The following is an 18,431-nucleotide window of genomic DNA, read 5'->3' on the forward strand; positions in this document are numbered from 1 at the left end:
CGCTCACAAAACGTGTATATAGTTGGTTTTTGAGGAAAGAAGTTGATTCGAGAACAAAAAGACATCTCTGTTACCAATTTACTGAACCAGGTCCAGCTGCTAAACCCATCCAGAAAACTGCTGTTTGATAATATGGAGCAGCCTTCTGCTCGCGCCAGACAGCGATAGAAGCTTCAGCCAATCGTCAACCACACTAGACACAGGAGCTACGCAACATTGCCTGCCAGCTGGTCTGCAGACTAGATCAATTTTCGTTAATTTCTCAGCCAAATGTTAACCGATTTTCAAATTTCAAAATTCTATCATAATCTTCATCAAAGAGATATCCAGAAAAATAATAATGAATAAAATTGGAAATCATTAGATATTCAGTTTAAAAATTCTCAGTTAATATTCTGTGTGGTGCATCAAATGTGAGCTGCTTCTTTCGATGTATGAATGTGGCACATCGTCTCACAATAGTCCTCTGAGCAGTAACAATATTCTATACGTGAGTCATATTAATCATGTAGATAGGATAGTTCGTTACAAAAATAATTGGACCTATACTAACATAGCTCTTCGACTGCATAACTCGCTTAAAGCGAAGGAATGCATCACATGTCTTCATATCATTGTTTTTGTGGATCGAAATTCCACATTTCTGGAGGCAATATTTCATTCCTTCTATTTTTAATACAAATGTTCTGAAGTTAAATATGATGGTTTAGTGACAAATAAACTGGCCAATTGTTGTTACGATTAGTTTGAAACACAAAAAAAACTAAATATGGCAGATCAAACTCTACTGAATTTTAGTAATTTGTGATACATAACTCGAAATTTTGCTTGTTACCTAAACTACCAACTTGTACAGTTTGTAATTCATAGAAAAATATTGGAATTTAAGGATTTTTCAGTATAGTTTCTCATTGTTCAAGCTCATAATACAGTTCAATTTAAGAATAGGTACACGCATTTCGATAGCTCTACACTTTCACCTTCTTTTGCAAGTGTATCTTTAATTCAACTCTGGCATTATTGTAGTCAGTCCATCTAAGAAGAGCATCTCCAGCACTGGAACTACAAGTAAAAATTACAGTAAGATCCCCCTCCAAAAAAATTTCTTTGTGGTGCCTACAGAAACAGCCAAGCATATTCAGTGGATAGAACACTTCATCTCTCATAGTCTTTACTGTATCATTATTAAGTACGTGTTCTTCCATACTTATTTTACTACTGAGATATGAAGTCAAGCACAACAAAGCTGATGATTAAAAAAAAGAAAGCTCTATTCTAGACATAACATTATTTGCTTTCTTTATGGTTGTAAAATCAAATAGCTCTAACACATAATTAACAACTGATTTTGTATTAGAGTTTTTATCATAAGTTCTACAGGGTATTACAAAAAGGTACGGCCAAACGTTCAGGAAACATTCCTCACACACAAATAAAGAAAAGATGTTGTGTGGACATGTGTCTGGAGACGCTTAATTTCCATGTTATAGCTCATTTTAGTTTCGTCAGTATGTACTGTACTTCCTCGATTCACCGCCAGTTGGCCCAATTGAGGGAAGGTAATGTTGACTTTGGTGCTTGTGTTGACATGCGACTCATTGCTCTACAGTACTAGCGTCAAGCACATCAGTACGTAGCATCAACAGGTTAGTGTTCATCACGAACGTGGTTTTGCAGTCAGTGCAATGTTTACAAATGCGGAGTTGGCAGATGCCCTTTTGATGTATGGATTAGCACGGGGCAATAGCCGTGGCGTGGTACGTTTGTATCGAGACAGATTTCCAGAACGAAGGTGTCCCGACAGGAAGACGTTTGAAGCAATTGATCGGCGTCTTAGGGAGCACGGAACATTCCAGCCTATGACTCGCGACTGGGGAAGACCTAGAACGACGAGGACACCTGCAATGGACGAGGCAATTCTTCGTGCAGTTGACGATAACCCCAATGTCAGCGTCAGAGAAGTTGCTGCTGTACAAGGTAACGTTGACCATGTCACTGTATGGAGAGTGCTACGGGAGAACCAGTTGTTTCCGTACCATGTACAGCGTGTGCAGGCACTATCGGTAGCTGATTGGCCCCCATGGGTACACTTCTGCGAATGGTTCATCCAACAATGTGTCAATCCTCATTTCAGTGCAAATGTTCTCTTTACGGACGAGGATTCATTCCAACGTGATCAAATTGTAAATTTTCACAATCAAAATGTGTGGACTGACGAGAATCCGCACGCAATTGTGCAATCACGTCATCAACACAGATTTTCTGTGAACGTTTGGGCAGGTATTGTTGGTGATGTCTTGATTGGGCCCCATGTTCTTCCACCTACGCTCAATGGAGCACGTTATGATGATTTCATACGGGATACTCTGATACCTGTGCTGCTAGAACATGTGCCTTTACAAGTACGGCACAACATGTGGTTCATGCAAGATGGAGCTCCTGCACATATCAGTCGAAGTGTTCATACGCTTCTCAACAACAGATTCGGTGACCGATGGATTGGTAGAGGCGGACCAATTCCGTGGCCTCCACGCTCTCCTGACCTCAATCCTCTTGACTTTCATTTATGGGGGCATTTGAAAGCTCTTGTCTACACAACCCCGGTACCAAATGTAGAGACTCTTCATGCTAGTATTGTGGATGGCTGTGATACAATACGCCATTCTCCAGGGCTGCATCAGTGCATCAGGGATTCCATGGGACGGAGGGTGGATGCATGTATCCTCGTTAATGGAGGACATTTTGAACATTTCCTCCAACAAAGTGTTTGAAGTCACGCTGGTACATTCTGTTGCTGTGTGTTTCCATTCCATGAATAATGTGATTTGAAGAGAAGTAAAAAAATGAGCTCTAACATGCAAAGTAAGCGTTTCTGGACACATGTCCACATAACATATTTTCTTTCTTTGTGTGTGAGGAATGTTTCCTGAAAGTTTGGCTGTACCTTTTTATAACACCCTGTATAACCTGTATCATCAGCTCCAATAATATTAAAGCTCATGTACAACTGAGTTTTATCAGGATGAAGCCATTTGTCTCCTATATTTATGTTAATATTTGTGTCTCTGTTAAGCATATTTAGATTCTTTTTTGATTTCCCATTCTCAGGCAATGAATAGAACTGATGGCTCTCTGTTTTGTTAACTGTTGATTAAAGATAAAAATTTGTTAGACCATTTCTAAAATAACTGTTACAGAGGCACCATTGGAGTCAATCAAATCACAATTTTCTTCAGTTACGGTTAGATCTAATTCCTGTATAATATTAAAAAGTGGAATATATACAGCATAATGTGGTTCATGAGCTGTTGGTCCACCAAATTCAGCATTGGACTTGAATGAAGCAATAAGCCTAGTTTCTCAATGAAAATGATCAGTATGCTCCACAAACATTCCATCAGCTAGATTAAAATTCATACTGATGAATTCAAACAGAATAAATTTAGGAACATCATTAGTAACAGTTTTTCAATAATTTGATTACTGAATCCAAACACACTTCTAATACTAAAGTTTATATCCATATATAATTATGTCACCCTCAATAATAAATCTATTTAAAATTTCACATGATTTAATGTGATTATTTGGCTTTGTTGAATGAATAAATGTTTCCAAACTACATTGGAAAACAGGAATTTCTATCGTTTCTCCATCGTAATACAATTTATTATTTTTGTGCAATATATGGAGTTAGTAATGTATAAAACCCAACTACAGCAAATTATTTAATTTTTCTCACGCAAGTACAGTCAATCTTTTTTGAGAACAGATGACTTACCACTCCACTGAAATAGTGACTCATGTAATGTTAATAAAATTTTATTTAATTATACGAAAACAGGTTGCAAACCAAAAATAAGAATTCCAGAGTGAAACCAGAAAATATGCATGGAAGGCTTTTACCTAATTCTATTCCATATGCTGTAATAGCTACAAAGCTGGGGAAAAACAACATTAATGATTGATATTTATATTCTAGCTTCAGGATAGTTGAACTGGAATAAGAGAACTCACTTAAAGCTTATATCAACCACAACATCAAGAATTTGTAAAAATGTGTAAGAATGTGAAGATAAAAATAATGAGAAGATTACTATGTTTATTAAAAACATTGACGAAATTAGAGAACTAGATCTATATTTTACATTGGTGCTGTTGAGGAACAGCAGTCAAAAAACGTATAAACACTTTACAAAACTCTAAAAACACAAAATATTTTCGTCTTTTTAAAATTATTAAAACAAGCTATCGTATATTTCAGATTGTAATTTAAATACTGATATTTGCTGTTTTTTAATTTTAAAAATTTAAAAAACCCTTTAAATGGCGGTCTTCATTTAACTAAATGTATGCAAAGAGTAGGTGGCGTTTATATCCATATATAATTACACCACTCTCAATAATAATTCTGTTTAACATTTCACCTGCTTAAATGCGTTTTCGAAAGTATGTGGAGTGAAGAGTTGAGGAGGAGGACCCAGAAAAGTGGTTTGGTGTTGCGAACTGTAACACACACACATGGAAGCAAGAAGAGACTTCTGTTAAAGATAGAAGGATGGGTAGATCTCTGGATGGGATTTCGAGGCCAGGTTGTGAGAGGGGATTAAATATTTTTTGGAATTGGATGTGGAGCGCTTGTAGGTGTAACAGGTGGGGGAGAGGGGGAGGAGGTAGTAGGTGGATACAGAGAGCGAGGAGAGTTGCGTAGTATCATTTTTGGGGGAATGTTAAAATTAAAGGTGTGGGTGTAAGGGGGTATAAATCCAGGTGACGTTGGAATAACAGGATTAGTCCTCAGATTAAGGCTGTTAGTTGTGCAGCATGTAGTTTTAGTCTATTGTGATATTTTGTTTTCTTTGGACAGCCAGTGGGTGCGGTTTCTATGTTGGTTTAGTTTGGTATAGCGTTTATTGGATAGGGCGGTCATAAATGGTTAGACAGAAACCATGGAGATGGACGTGGAGATGGATCCTGCAAGTAGTTCGTCCAGTAATTATTGCCTGTGTCTTGTAAAAATTGATTCTCAGGAGTCGCTAGTTGCACCAGAGAGTAAATTTATAATCTAATCCTGGTCAGCCTTAGTTTTCGTGCTACTGTTTACAGATTTGAAATAAAGTTCGACCTGCACTGTTAACCACTCATAGCAGGCCGAGCAAGTCATGGAAGACGTCAGCAAACAGAAGTCGTAGGCTGCTAGCGTCGCATTAACATGTCAGCTGCTACTCTATGACCAGTGTAGAACTACACTATAAGGAAGTTCTGGAACTCCTTTATCCTGTGGCGTACTGAAGAGGTGGTTTTGGTTTCCAGCTCCAGTAAGGTTGCCCTCTGCCAAAGACGGCACCATCCCTTAACGTCTCTGGCAATCGCTGCATTGCAGATTCTGGTAGGAACGACACAGAAAACGCTACCATCAGCTCGAGGGCACAGAGGATGGCGAAGGGAAGTCGCTTGTCATTCTGCGAAAGGAAAACATACTTGTAAGTAGTGAGAATGAGAGACACGAACCACAGATACGTTTCCACGTGAATTAATACGACTCTAAAACTCCCTTGACAACCATCCAACAGAAAGCACGTACCAGAATGAGATTACAAACCCTATTAACTGGGCGAAAAGGGGACTGCACCCCCACACTATCATCGTCATGCACCATGATCTGACCTATAGTCTGCTATGCCAGTGTTGCACTGATGTATTCTCCACCAACGTTCTATTACTCCCTCTAAATCGGTGACCGTCATGCACCCTGTTCTCCCTTTCAACATCTACTTAGTTTCCCTCATTGTACCCTTTACCACCCTTATCAAATTCCCACCTCTCCTGCTACACAATGAGCTCCTAAGTACATCCAACACTATCTGAAAACTCAATTTCAACATTCATATTATCTCGTCTCTAATTTGCAAACTGCTTTATTGAGTCATAACATTTGAACCTATAATGGGACACATTTACAATTTTGAGAGACAATATACAACTTGGAGATTACATACATACATGCAGACATACAAGTTTCTCACAGCAAATGCTGGAAGTGCCCTTCACCAACATCGATGTACAACTATATTCGTTTCACCATATTCCGCAGCATTCTGCGACGTGTATCCTCACCAGTGTTGTTTATTTCGTGACTAATGGCCTCACGAACTTCTGCAGTTGTCCGTGGTCTGATTTTGTAAATTCCGCCTTTAAGATATCCCCACACGAAAATATCTCGGGAGCCTGACGAGGGAGTGGGGGGGGGGGGGGGGGGGGGAGGGAAGGAGGGGGTGTTGGTCAGGTGATCGGGGAGGGGCACAATTTTTTTGAGATCATCGATCATGTTACAAGTTGCATGGAAGCGCTAGACATGTGTCATGTTGCTCTATATTGTTGTAAAATACCTGTTTTGTTTCGACATCATCTAGCTGCTCCACAAATGTATTGAAGATGCCCTTGTAAACTGTAGAGTCTTCAGTCGTATCAAGGAAAACGGGGCCAACAATTCTGGAAGCTGACACCGTGCACCACACTCCAACCTTTTCATCATGCAGTGCTGTTTCGTGGACGATATGGGGGTTAACACCAGCCCGGCGTCTACTGTTTCGTGTTTTGGTGTAACCTGGAAGATGCAACCATGCCTCATCTGTAAACTAAGTTATGGAGAGGCTGTTGAATTAGAAACCCCTGATACCATCGACAGTAACGCATTCTTTTCTCATGATCTGTTTCTTGCATTCTTGCATCACGTGCACTCTGTGTGGTCGCAATGCCGATTTCATCGGAGCTCTCTGACATGTGCCATATGAAATGCCTGTCTCCTGGCTCAATCGATGCAACGATTTCCTTGGAGAGAACTTCTCTGCACATTATCAGTAGCATCTGCACTAAGTGGTCGTTTGTGTTTACAACTACAACAGTTTAGCTCGTCGGTTGTCAACAGCTTTTTTACAAATGATAAAATTGTTAGCTTTTCTGGAACATCGCGCATGCAGAATTTTCTCTGGAATGTCTGTCATGTCGTAAACAACAAGTTTGTCTTCCAGTATGTTTTCACAATAACAACTCGCTCTCGAAGTGTGTACTCCATGTTACTGCCAGTTAAAGACTGCGATCGAATCGCTAAATTTGCTCGTTACTGTCGCGCGACCCGAACTGTACACTCGCAGACTCCACAAACCGTGACCAACGAGACTACAAACGAAGTAACACGAGGCGAGAAAGCGCGGCGTTATACCGGACAAAGGACAACATGGGCAGGAACGACAGTCAACTTGGCACCAACGGGCAGTACTTCTGGTTCTCTCAGCGCTGCTGAGATCATTAAAACAACTTCCCCGAATTTACGAGCTTTCCGAGGAAGTAGTTCAGATTCATACGAATCACCCTGTATTTCACGACTACATGCCCCTCCCCACATCCGTTCCCAACCAAATTTCCATCTCCCTCTCAGAAAACGAAATATGCCCCGATATTTATCCGTCTATCTGTCGCAACAGCTATTATTCTTGCATACCTATACCACAGTCCGCTGCTCGTGGTCTCGCGGTAACGTTCTCGTTTCCCGAGGTTCGATTTCCGGCGGGGTCAGAGATATTTCCTGCCTCGGGATGACTGGGTGTTGTTGTGTCGTCTTCATAATCATCATTCATCCCCATCACGGTCGGAGGAAGGCAACGGCAAACCACCTCCACTAGGACCTTGCCTAGTAAAGCGGTGCGGGTCTCCCGCATCATCCCCTACGCTCCGTCACTAGGTATGGGATTTCATCATCAAGATCAACTCTACCACCCCATATAACGGACCCGCCTTCTCGCTTCCCTCTCTACCTTTCCCTGTCCCTTCTCTTCTTCATATTACAGTCATACCCACGCTTGATACTCCTCCTTGTCTGCGATCCCTCGTCCACTGCGTCCACTTCAGTACCTACTTTCCTCTCTACAGACACTAGCAAACGAACATTTATGCTTACAGCCATACCCTACAATTTCTTCCTGGTTCAAGTTCTCCAGCTTTTTAGTGACGGTGCAGGTTGCTTTTTAACATCTTTATCCGTCAGCAACGTCTTTTAAATATTTTTATTTCTTTTTTTTTTTTACGGTTCCGTGCGTCAACCTGTAAACACGGTAGTCCTATAGCCTTGCTTTGTCGTCCGTCTCTCTGTATGTCTGTCTATCTGTCCGACTGTCTAGAACAATTTTTCTCAGGAACAAGTAGAAATATCAAGTTCAAATTTACGTCACGTATTAAAGTCTGCAATCCCTTTGTGGAGTGAAAATTTAAAGCTTCTTAGTCAATGCAATCAAAAGTTAAGGCCATATATATTACGTATTTTGATACTCGAAAACTCCCCCTTCCGAACGTATAGGGATTTCCCGTTGGCCTGTTGACCTAGAACAGCGAAATTTGGTAAGAAGCAAGGTTTTGCAGTACAAGCAATGAAAAAAATCAGAAAATTGTTAATGTGTAATCATCCTTCTCGAACAAAAATTTTTGTCGTTTTTTATCCATCTGTCCGTCTGTTGCCGGCCGGGGTGGCCGAGCGGTTCTAGCCGCTACAGCCTGGAACCGCGCGACCGCTACGGTCGCAGGTTCGAATCCAGCCTCGGGCATGGATGTGTGTGATGTCCTTAGGTTAGTTAGGTTTAAGTAGTTCTAAGTTCTAGGGGACTGATGACCTCAGAAGTTAAGTCCCATAGTGCTCAGAGCCATTTGAACCATTTTGTCCGTCTGTTAGGACGCCTCTTTCTCCTGAACAGGTTGGTGTATCATATTCAAATTTATTTCACTGACTAATTGTAAGATCTATCGTTTCTTGGATCCGTAAATGATTTAAGCTTCTAAGTCAATGCAGTCAAAAGATTCGACCATTCATGTCACATGTTTTGATACTGGCAAATTCATACACCAAAGCCTATAAAGTTCTTCTTGTTACTGTTGAATCACGTAATTTAGCAAGAATTTAGATTTCACAGTACAAGTAAAGTAAAAAAAATCTCAAAATTTTAAAAGTGTAATTATATTACATAAAAATTTTCTTTTCTGAATTATAACATAAATTCCATTCGTCATCCATCAGAAGCATAATACACGAACACTACTGCATGCAAACATAAAATGTAAGTTGTACTTCTGTTTTATAAGTAAATAAATTATAAGTAAATAATTATAAGTAAATAAAACATATTTTATTAAATCTTCTGTATCTACATATATAATATGAAGACCCCTGTTCGCTTCTCTTTGTATGTCCGTGGTAGAATGAGCAACTACTGTTGAGGTTTCGGCATGGTCTCAGAATTCCTGAGACTCATATATGGTATGGCGGACAAGGAGTGCAGCAATAAGCGGTTGTTTTGCTGATGATGCTGTGGTGTACGGTATGGTGTCGAACTTGAGTGACTATAGAAGGATACGAGATGATTTTGACAAAATTTCTGCTTGGTATAATGAATGGCAGTTGGCTCTAAATGAAGAAAAATAAGTTAATGCGGATGAATAGAAAAAAGTGTAATGTTCGGATACAGAATTTGAAGTGTCCTGCTTGAGACTGTTACTTCGCTTAAATATCTGGGCGTAAGGCTGCAGCAGGTACTGGGAGATGAAGGAGCTAGCACAGGATGCAGTAACAAGGAGAGCTGCATCAAACCAGTCTCAGGACTGAAGAGCACAACAACAACAACAACAACAACAACGTTGCCAAGCGATATGAAGTCGAATGAGTACTTGAGGATAGTGGAAGGGAAGGTGAATGGTCTACTTCGGTTGATTGGGCTAATTCCAGGAAAGTATCGTTCATTTGTAAAGGAGACTGCACATAGGATGCTAGTGCAACCTATTCTTGAGTACTGCTCGAATGTTTGAGATCCATAACAGGTCGGCTTAAAGGAAGGTGTCCAAGCAATTCAGAGACGAGTTGCTAGGTTTGTTTGTTACCTATAGCATCGAACAACACGCAAGTGTTACGGAGATGCTTCGGGAACTCAAAAGGGAATGCCTGAAGAGAAGGCAACGTTCTTTTCGAGGGAGACTACTGAGGAAATTTAGAGGGCCAGCATTTTATCTGATTGCAGAACAATTCCGTTGCCTGCAACATACATTGTGCGTGAGGGCCACAAAGATAAGATGCGGTAAATTAGGGTTTATACGGAGGCATATACCTACTCTTTTTTCCTCTCGTTCTATTTGGGAGTGGAAGAGGAAAGGAATTGACTAGTAGTGGCACAGGATATCCTCCGCCAAGCACCGTAATGCGGATTGTGGGGTATCGATATAGAAGTAAAAAAATGTTTTGCTATTTATTCACGGTATATAGTTTCGATCTTACGCATATTTTAGACTTTTCAGCTATTCGTACCGCTGGCAGACCATTCCCCACCATATGGGGCGAGGAGAATGAAACAATGAATCTTTTTTGTTCTGCAGACCATATTTCCTAAGACACAGTGCGTCACTGAAAAGAACCAGAAAAGACATCTTAAAACCACCAGAAGTTGTTATTTTAACAATTTTTACTGTTTTCTACTCGTTTCGGTCTCAAGCGATCATCATGCTGCCAAATATTATCAACATAACATGAGGGAACGGTTCACTGACATCAAAAGTATAGCGAGAACACAGAAGCTCCTATACCAGCGGTTCTCAGCCTGGAGGTAATAGCTCCCTGAGGGCTAAAATGAAATTTTCTGAGGGATAAAAAGTAAAGCATTTGATTCTTTTTCAGCCACGAAACTAAATTACTTTCAAAAGATCATTACTATTATCACAACTTTGTAGGACTCTAATATTGATTATATAAGTCATCAAGAATCACTTTTTTTCAATTAGTAGTACCAATGTGGTGGACGTTACAGGTTCCTCATGTGGTCTACCCACTACACACGTATGTTGTGCTTTGTCCAGTACATCACTGATGATAAAAGAGAGACATATACGTAACCAAAGATAAATATTTGAAGAAAATGTCTTCTCCAATTTATAGGTAGAAACTGCAGTAATCCAGAAACTGCTTCATAACTCGCTTTGAAACAGATAAATGAATTAATTGACAACATAACAAGCCAGTAACTATAAGTTGTGCACTATAGTGTTGTGCACGGTTTTATTATTATTTTTTTATAAGAGTGGTTAGATACAAAGCATTAGCAGACTGAAGTCGTCCAAATCTGCCAGTTCAGAAGTAAGGAACACAGCAACGAAGTGATTTACGAACAGTAAGTATGGTGCACACATCTGAACTTGTTTGATTTCAAATGGGGTTGCAGCGTGCAGGTCAAACAAGTGCCGCAGTGGAAAGCGGTAATGGAGGGGAAGCATGCTTTGTAACAAGTGTCTACACTCACTGTGGGCGGTTAGTTTTCCTTCTCTGAGAAGGATTTGTACTGCACCACGAATTCCTCACACATGCACACACAAACACACATACACAGACAAAATATAATTCATCTTTTATCATTTTAAAAATAAAAGTGTTCCCAGAAAAGTCTTTCATTCTACACTTTAGTTAGGTGCTAAAGTTGGTGGTAAGGTTGGGTGTGGGGAAGGGGGAGGGGGCAACAGATGGTAGGCCTTGGGGATGGTGGTACTAGCTAATGTTTGATTCCACTAAGAAAGGTTAGGAATCTACATCTACATCCACACTCCGCAAGCCACCTGACGGTGTGTGGCGGAGGGTACCTTGAGTACCTATATCGGTTCTACCCTCTATTCCAGTCTCTTATTGTTCGTGGAAAGAAATATTGTCGGTATGCCTCTGTGTGGGCTCTGATCTCTCTGATTTTATCCTCATGGTCTCTTCGCGAGTTATACGCAAGAGGGAGCAATATACTGCTTCACTCCTCGGTGAAGGTATGTTCTCGAAACTTCAATAAAAGCCCTTACCGAGCTACTAAGCGTCTCTCTTAAAGAGTCTTCCACTGGAGTTTATCTATCATATCCGTAACGCTTTCGCGATTACTAAATGATCCTGTAGCGAAGCGCGCTGCTCTACGTTGGATCTTCTCTATCTCTTCTATCAACCCTATCTGGTACGGATCCCACACTGGTGAGCAGTATTCAAGCAGTGGGCGAACAAGTGTACTGTAACCTACTTCCTTTGTTTCGGATTACATTTCCTTAGGATTCTTCCAATGAATCTCAGTCTGGCATCTGCTTTACCGACGATTAATTTTATATGGCCATTCCATTTTAAATCACTCCTAATGCGTACTCCCAGATAATTTTTGGAATTAACTGTTTCCAGTTGCTGACCTGTTATATTGTAGCTAAATGATAAACGATCTTTCTTTCTTTCTATGTTTTCGCAGCATATTACACTCGTCTGCATTGAGATTCAATTGACACTCCCTGCACCATGCGTCAATTCGTTGCAGACCCTCCTGCATTTCAGTACAATTTTCCATTGTTACAACCTCTCGATATACTACAGCATCATCTGCAAAAAGCCTCAGTTAACTTCCGATGTTATCCACAAGATCATTTATATAGATTGTGAATAGCAACGGTCCTACGACACACCCCTGCGGCACACCTGAAATCACTCTTACTTCGGAAGACTTCTCTCCATTGAGAATGACATGCTGCGTTCTGTTATCTAGGAACTCTTCAAACCAATCACACAATTGGTCTGATAGTCCATATGCTCTTACTTTGTTCATTAAACGACTGTGGGGAATTGTACTGAACGCCTTGCGGAAGTCAAGAAACACGGCATCTACCTGGGAACCCGTGTCTATGGCCCTCTGAGTCTCGTGGACGAATAGCGCGAGCTGGGTTTCACACGATCGTCTTTTTCGAAACCACTGCTGATTCCTACGGAGTAGATTTCTAGTCTTCAGAAAAGTCATTATACTCGAACATAATACGTGTTCCAAAACTCTACGACTGATCGACGTTAGAGATATAGGTCTATAGTTCTGCACATCTGTTCGACGTCCCTTCTTGAAAACGGGGATGACCTGTGCCCTTTTTCAATCCTTTGGAACGCTACGCTCTTCTAGAGACCTACAGTACACCGCTGCAAGAGGGGGGCAAGTTCCTTCGCGTACTCTGTGTAAAATCGAACTGGTATCCCATCAGGTACAGCGGCCTTTCCTCTTTTGAGCGATTTTAGTTGTTTTTCTATCCCTCTGTCATCTATTTCGATATCTACCATTTTGTCATCTGTGCGAGAATCTAGAGAAGGAACTACAGTGCAGTCTTCCTCTGTGAAACAGCTTTGGAAAAAGACATTTAGTATTTCGGCCTTTAGTCTGTCACAGAGTGTCTGGACATTTTGTTTTGATCCATCTACCGCTTTGACGTAAGACCAAAATTTCTAAGGGTTTTCTGCCAAATCAGTACATACAACTTTACTTTCGAATTCGTTGAACGCCTCACGCATAGCCCTCCTGACACTACATTTCGCTTCGTGTAATTTTTGTTTGTATGCAAGGCTTTGGCTATGTTTACGTTTGCTGTGAAGTTCCCTTTGCTTCCGCAGCAGTTTTCTAACTCGGTTGTCGTACCACGGTGGCTCTTTTCCATCTCTTACGATCTTGATTTGCATATACTTATCTAATGCATATTGTACGACGGTCTTGTACTTTGTCCACTAATCCTCAACACTGTATGTACAGACAAAACTTTTGTGTTGGGCCGTCAAGTACTCTGAAATATGCCCCAAGCGAAGTATAAAGGCTTACAGCAGGGTTGTCCAACCCAGCAGCTCCATGAGCCATGGTGCCCGTGATATGTTCTCCTGGCACCCTTCATAAAAAAATTTAAACACCGACATTTTCTGTTATTAAAACAAATTTCAGAACAACACATTTTATTACACAAATCTGTACTCGTTACTACTCTGAACAAACATTAGACTTTAGACCGCTGTTTTGGAATAGAAGACAGTCACTTTAGTCTCAACAAAACTATGCAACAAACAACAAGTTCTTTCTTTATATTGTTGTTTCTACCGATAGCATCTTCCTGTACAATGTTTTTGCCACTACCCGGTATAAATTGAGAGCCTGTGAGTTTGTGATAGCTAATTCTTAATAAAGTATGGGTTAAAGACGAAGAACCTACAATTCTAACAGCGATTAGGAGGAGCAATATTGTTTTCTCGAATTAAGAGGAAAACCCATGTATTTATTGTGCTAAGGTTGTGTGTTTGTTCCCAAGAAAAGTAATGTAGAATGTCGCTTTCGTTAAATCACGCGGACTTCAGCGCTCACTTCCCTGTTAATTCTGAATTACGAAAATATAAAGTCAGAGACTTGACATCTAAATTGGCCCCTTACGAAGTCTCTTGTGTTTTAGCGAAAAGAAAAAAAGCCTTTCAGTTATAAGTAGTTAAAGATGCAATGCTCAGTTTCACGGAATCTCTGTTAGACAGTCACAAAGATAAATTTGCGCTTGGAAGGCCGGCCGAAGTGGCCGTGCGGTTAAAGGCGCTGCAGTCTGGAACCGCAAGACCGCTACGGTCGCAGGTTCGAATCCTGCCTCGGGCATGGATGTTTGTGATGTTCTTAGGTTAGTTAGGTTTAACTAGTTCTAAGTTCTAGGGGACTAATGACCTCAGCAGTTGAGTCCCATAGTGCTCAGAGCCATTTGAACCATTTTTGCGCTTGGAAGAGATTTCTAAAAATTTAGAATCTCAGTTATATCAGGACCTGAAAGAGTAAATTATTCACTTCTGTCTGATGGAAGCACAGATATTTCCGATATAGGGGAGTCGTTTGTTTTTTAGGATGGTCTTTCATAATTTTATGTTAAGAAGGAGTTTGTAAAAGTGTTGCCACTTCATGAGCGTGAGACATATTTAATACATTCCTGAAAGTTGAGAAGGTAGCAAGTCACCTGCCTAAACTTATTGCTGTATCAACAGATGGATTGCCCTCAATGACTCGAATGAACAATGGATTTCTTGCTGCTTATGCTAAGGATGATTCCTCGCCAGAATTTCTTGTAACTCGTGTAGAGAAACTACACTCAATGAGCGATAAAATTCTTTTGACCTTCCAGCAGCAGCGAGCGGTTTAAAATCCACGAGCTTTCGGTCCAGTACTCCTCGACCACTGTCAAGTGTTGACATTCTTTTGTTGCTTTTGTCGTCCTGCATATAGCCGCACTGCCTTCTGTGACGCCACATTTTCATTTATGACCAGCGTCAAGAGAATATCAATCCAGCCTGACAGACTCACATTTAGATGATGCATTAAGAACAGCTCGTAGCAGGTAGACATCAGATGTTTCTGAACTTACAGCGATTACGTAGTACTAAATTTCACGTTAATTATGTAAATTGCAAATCCAAGATATTTTAATTATAATTCTTTGAAATACTATTATAGTACTATACGTTTGTGTTAGTAGCAATTACAGCAGAAATGCTAAAACAGCGACTATGTTGACGGCAGCAAAAGCATCACGTTAGGCATAAGTTAAATGTGCCAAAACAGTAAACACATAAGAAAGGTGGACAGCACTGCTGTACATCGTTGTTCAATTTTTAGACGTCACATGAACAACTTATGAGTGCCCATTATATAACGCGAAAGCAGCTCCGAATAACTGTCGGAAAGCCGGTAAACATTGGAAAGCCACAAAATTGTGAAAGCCACAAAATTGTTTACCAGTATTCATTTCAGGCTTCAGAAGGTTCTTGCCATAAGCGATTTAAGGAAATCACGGAGAAGGTAAATTCGGATGGCTGGAGGGGCCTTGAACGATCGCTGTCCTGAAGATCGCTCCAGCCCATAACACACCACCACGTTGATCGGTCCGCCGTCGCCGCATACCGTTCACTTCTAAGTGTGAGCCCAAGCGAGCCCGGTTAGCCGGGCGTTCTAACACACTGCTTTCCAGGCGGGAAGGCGTTCCGGTCCCCGGCACGAATCCGCCTAGCGGGTTAGTGTATATCGCTCCCTCCTCCGTACATCCCGCGAAGAGACCATGAGGATAAAATCAGAGGCATTAGAGCCCACACGGAGGCACACTGAGAATCTTTCTTACCACGAACGAGACTGGAATAGAAGGGAGAACCGATAGAGGTACTCAAGGTACTCTCGGCCACACACCGTCAGGTGGCTTGCGGAGTATGGATGTAGATGTAGATGATAGCTAAGTGCCACGGCCGGCACCAGAACTATATAAGCAAAGTGGTGAAGAGAAATCCCTTAAAAGACACGAACAGTGCAATTGAAGTACGTGTGTAAAGGAGTGAGACAACTACAAGTGTGTAGTGGTCGGGCTCATTACCCGGAATTTAACATTTCTTCGGACAATTCGACCTAGGAGGCAACATGAAGAAACTTAATAATTTTTTCTTATTGATAAATGTCTAGATAATTATTCGACTCTCATACAGAAGATTCATATGAAAAGTGTTTAACACTAACGGTCAAAAGAAGATTTACGCTCTTCGTTTATTAGTTTTTATAATAGTTTCCTTTCGCTGTTCTCATGTCCTGGTGATAAGAAGTATAAACGAAGTGCTCTGTAATTCCAAGTGAAATTGTGCTAAATAATGAAAGCAACTTCTCAGACAATAAGATTTTCGCATTTACGATACCATGGACACCAGCTCCTGTAATTTTGGAAGATTTTTATTGATTTAATTTTGTATGGAGAATTTAGATGGAGGCGATAATCTTCACTAGGGCGCTGCTCGACAATAGAGGTACGTGAATGTGTTCATCTCTTTCCCTTCGTGGCCGCCAGCGTCAATTTCAATATCTAGGTCATATTTGCCGTGACATTCAGAACCTGCAGTCTTTCTTTTGATTTAATTACGAAGCCCGATTATTTTCTTTCTCAGATGAATAAATGCATTTTAACCACAATTCTTTTTCGCAGGCCAGGGGGAATGATAGTACTTAGAATGTACGTGCCTCTATTCCGATCGTACTTTCGCATGCAGCTGAATGTGTATAGCCGTAACTATTCTCATGAAGCATTTCCCTTACAGTATTAATTCTTATTTTGAACGACTCACACGAGAGTGTACGTGTCTTATTTTGTGTAGTCCGTCGTAAGTATTGCTTAATTTAGTTTAGTTTGGTTATGTCATGTTCCGTAGATCATTTTCGCGATTATTTTATCGATACGATGTGGAACAAGTCAGGTTACAATATACTACATGTACACACATGAATAGTTCTAACATTAGTATTACTGAAATTTTTAGTTCTACACAGGCAACTAAATTTAGAGGGACTTCTTTTTTACCAGTTCAGAACAGAAACTCGTCCATGAAATAAAAGGAGTTGTCCAAAAGAAATGATTTTAAGCTAGATTTAAAACTTGATCTGCTACCTGCCAGACACTTTATGTTAAAAATGATCAAAGATTTTTGTTGCTGAATTAATGTACTCCTTTTTGAGCAACTGACAGCTTCAATAACGGATAGGAAAGGTCATTTTTTTCTTTAGTGTTGTACGTATGAACATCGCTGTTCTCACGAACTGAGTGGATTATTTATAACGAATTTCATTAGCGAATATATGTAATCTGATGGTGCAGTTAAAATACCTAACTCCTTGAACAGGTACCCACATGACGTCCTTGGGTGAACACCACTAATTATTCTCACTGTTCTCTTTTCTGCAATCAATACTTCATGTCTAAGTGGTGAGTTACCCCAGAAAACTATTCCATGAGACATTATTGAGTGGAAATATGCAACGTACGTTAGGAGGCTGATCTGTTTATTACCAAGACTAGCGATTATACGAAGAGCGAAAGAAGTTGAACTTAATTACTTGAGAAGCCCAGTAATATGCTTCTTCCAGTTGAAGCTGTCATCAATGTGAAGACCCAAATATTTGGAGAAATCTGCCCTCTTAGCTCAGCCCTGTTCATATGCTGCATCAATTGTCGGTATGACTCTGTTTGGTGACAGAACTGGATACAGTGGGCATTTTCAAAATTAAGGGAGAGTCAATCTTCTGAGAACCACTTAATAATTCTTTGAAAGACATACTTAACACTATTTTCAACTGCTTTTCCTGCAGTGTCATCAGCAAAAAGTACTAGTTCTGCTTCCTAAATGTTAAGTGAGAGATCTTTCACATGAATAAGGAACAGTAGATGACCCAAAATTGAACCCTGTGGGACTCCCTTTGTGATAACTCCCATTCATTAGAATTTACCACCCTCCCAACATTATTTGTGTAATTCAGCACAACTTTCTGCTTTCTGTTCATTAAGTATGATTCAAACTAGCTGTGTGTATAGCCTTCAATTCCATAAAACCTGAGTTTTTCTAAGAGTGTGACATGATCTACACAGTCAAATCCCATGGAAAGATCACAAAAAATACCAACTGGCGATAATTTGATATTTAGAGCTCGTACTATTTTATGGGTAAATGTGTAGATAGCATTCTCAGTCGAGTAAACTTTCCACAATCTGAACTGTGACATGCTGAGTAAATTATTTTGACTCAAATGTGAGACTACTCTTGA

At 40.4% G+C, this 18,431-nt stretch overlaps 1 protein-coding gene across 1 annotated transcript in view; it reads right to left on the reverse strand.

The window, feature by feature from the left end:
• Window positions 1-4,290: 4,290 nt before the first annotated feature.
• The window catches only part of LOC124789936 (carcinine transporter-like), a 55,137-nt gene continuing 40,996 nt past the window's right edge, over window positions 4,291-18,431 (reverse strand). Inside the window, exon 5 of the mRNA XM_047257464.1 lies at window positions 4,291-5,462. Coding sequence (XP_047113420.1) covers window positions 5,274-5,462 — 189 coding nt within the window. The 3' untranslated portion in view covers window positions 4,291-5,273. The remainder of the gene's footprint in view (window positions 5,463-18,431) is intronic.

This window comes from Schistocerca piceifrons, chromosome 3, assembly GCF_021461385.2.
Source record: "Schistocerca piceifrons isolate TAMUIC-IGC-003096 chromosome 3, iqSchPice1.1, whole genome shotgun sequence".
NCBI lineage: Eukaryota > Metazoa > Arthropoda > Insecta > Orthoptera > Acrididae > Schistocerca > Schistocerca piceifrons.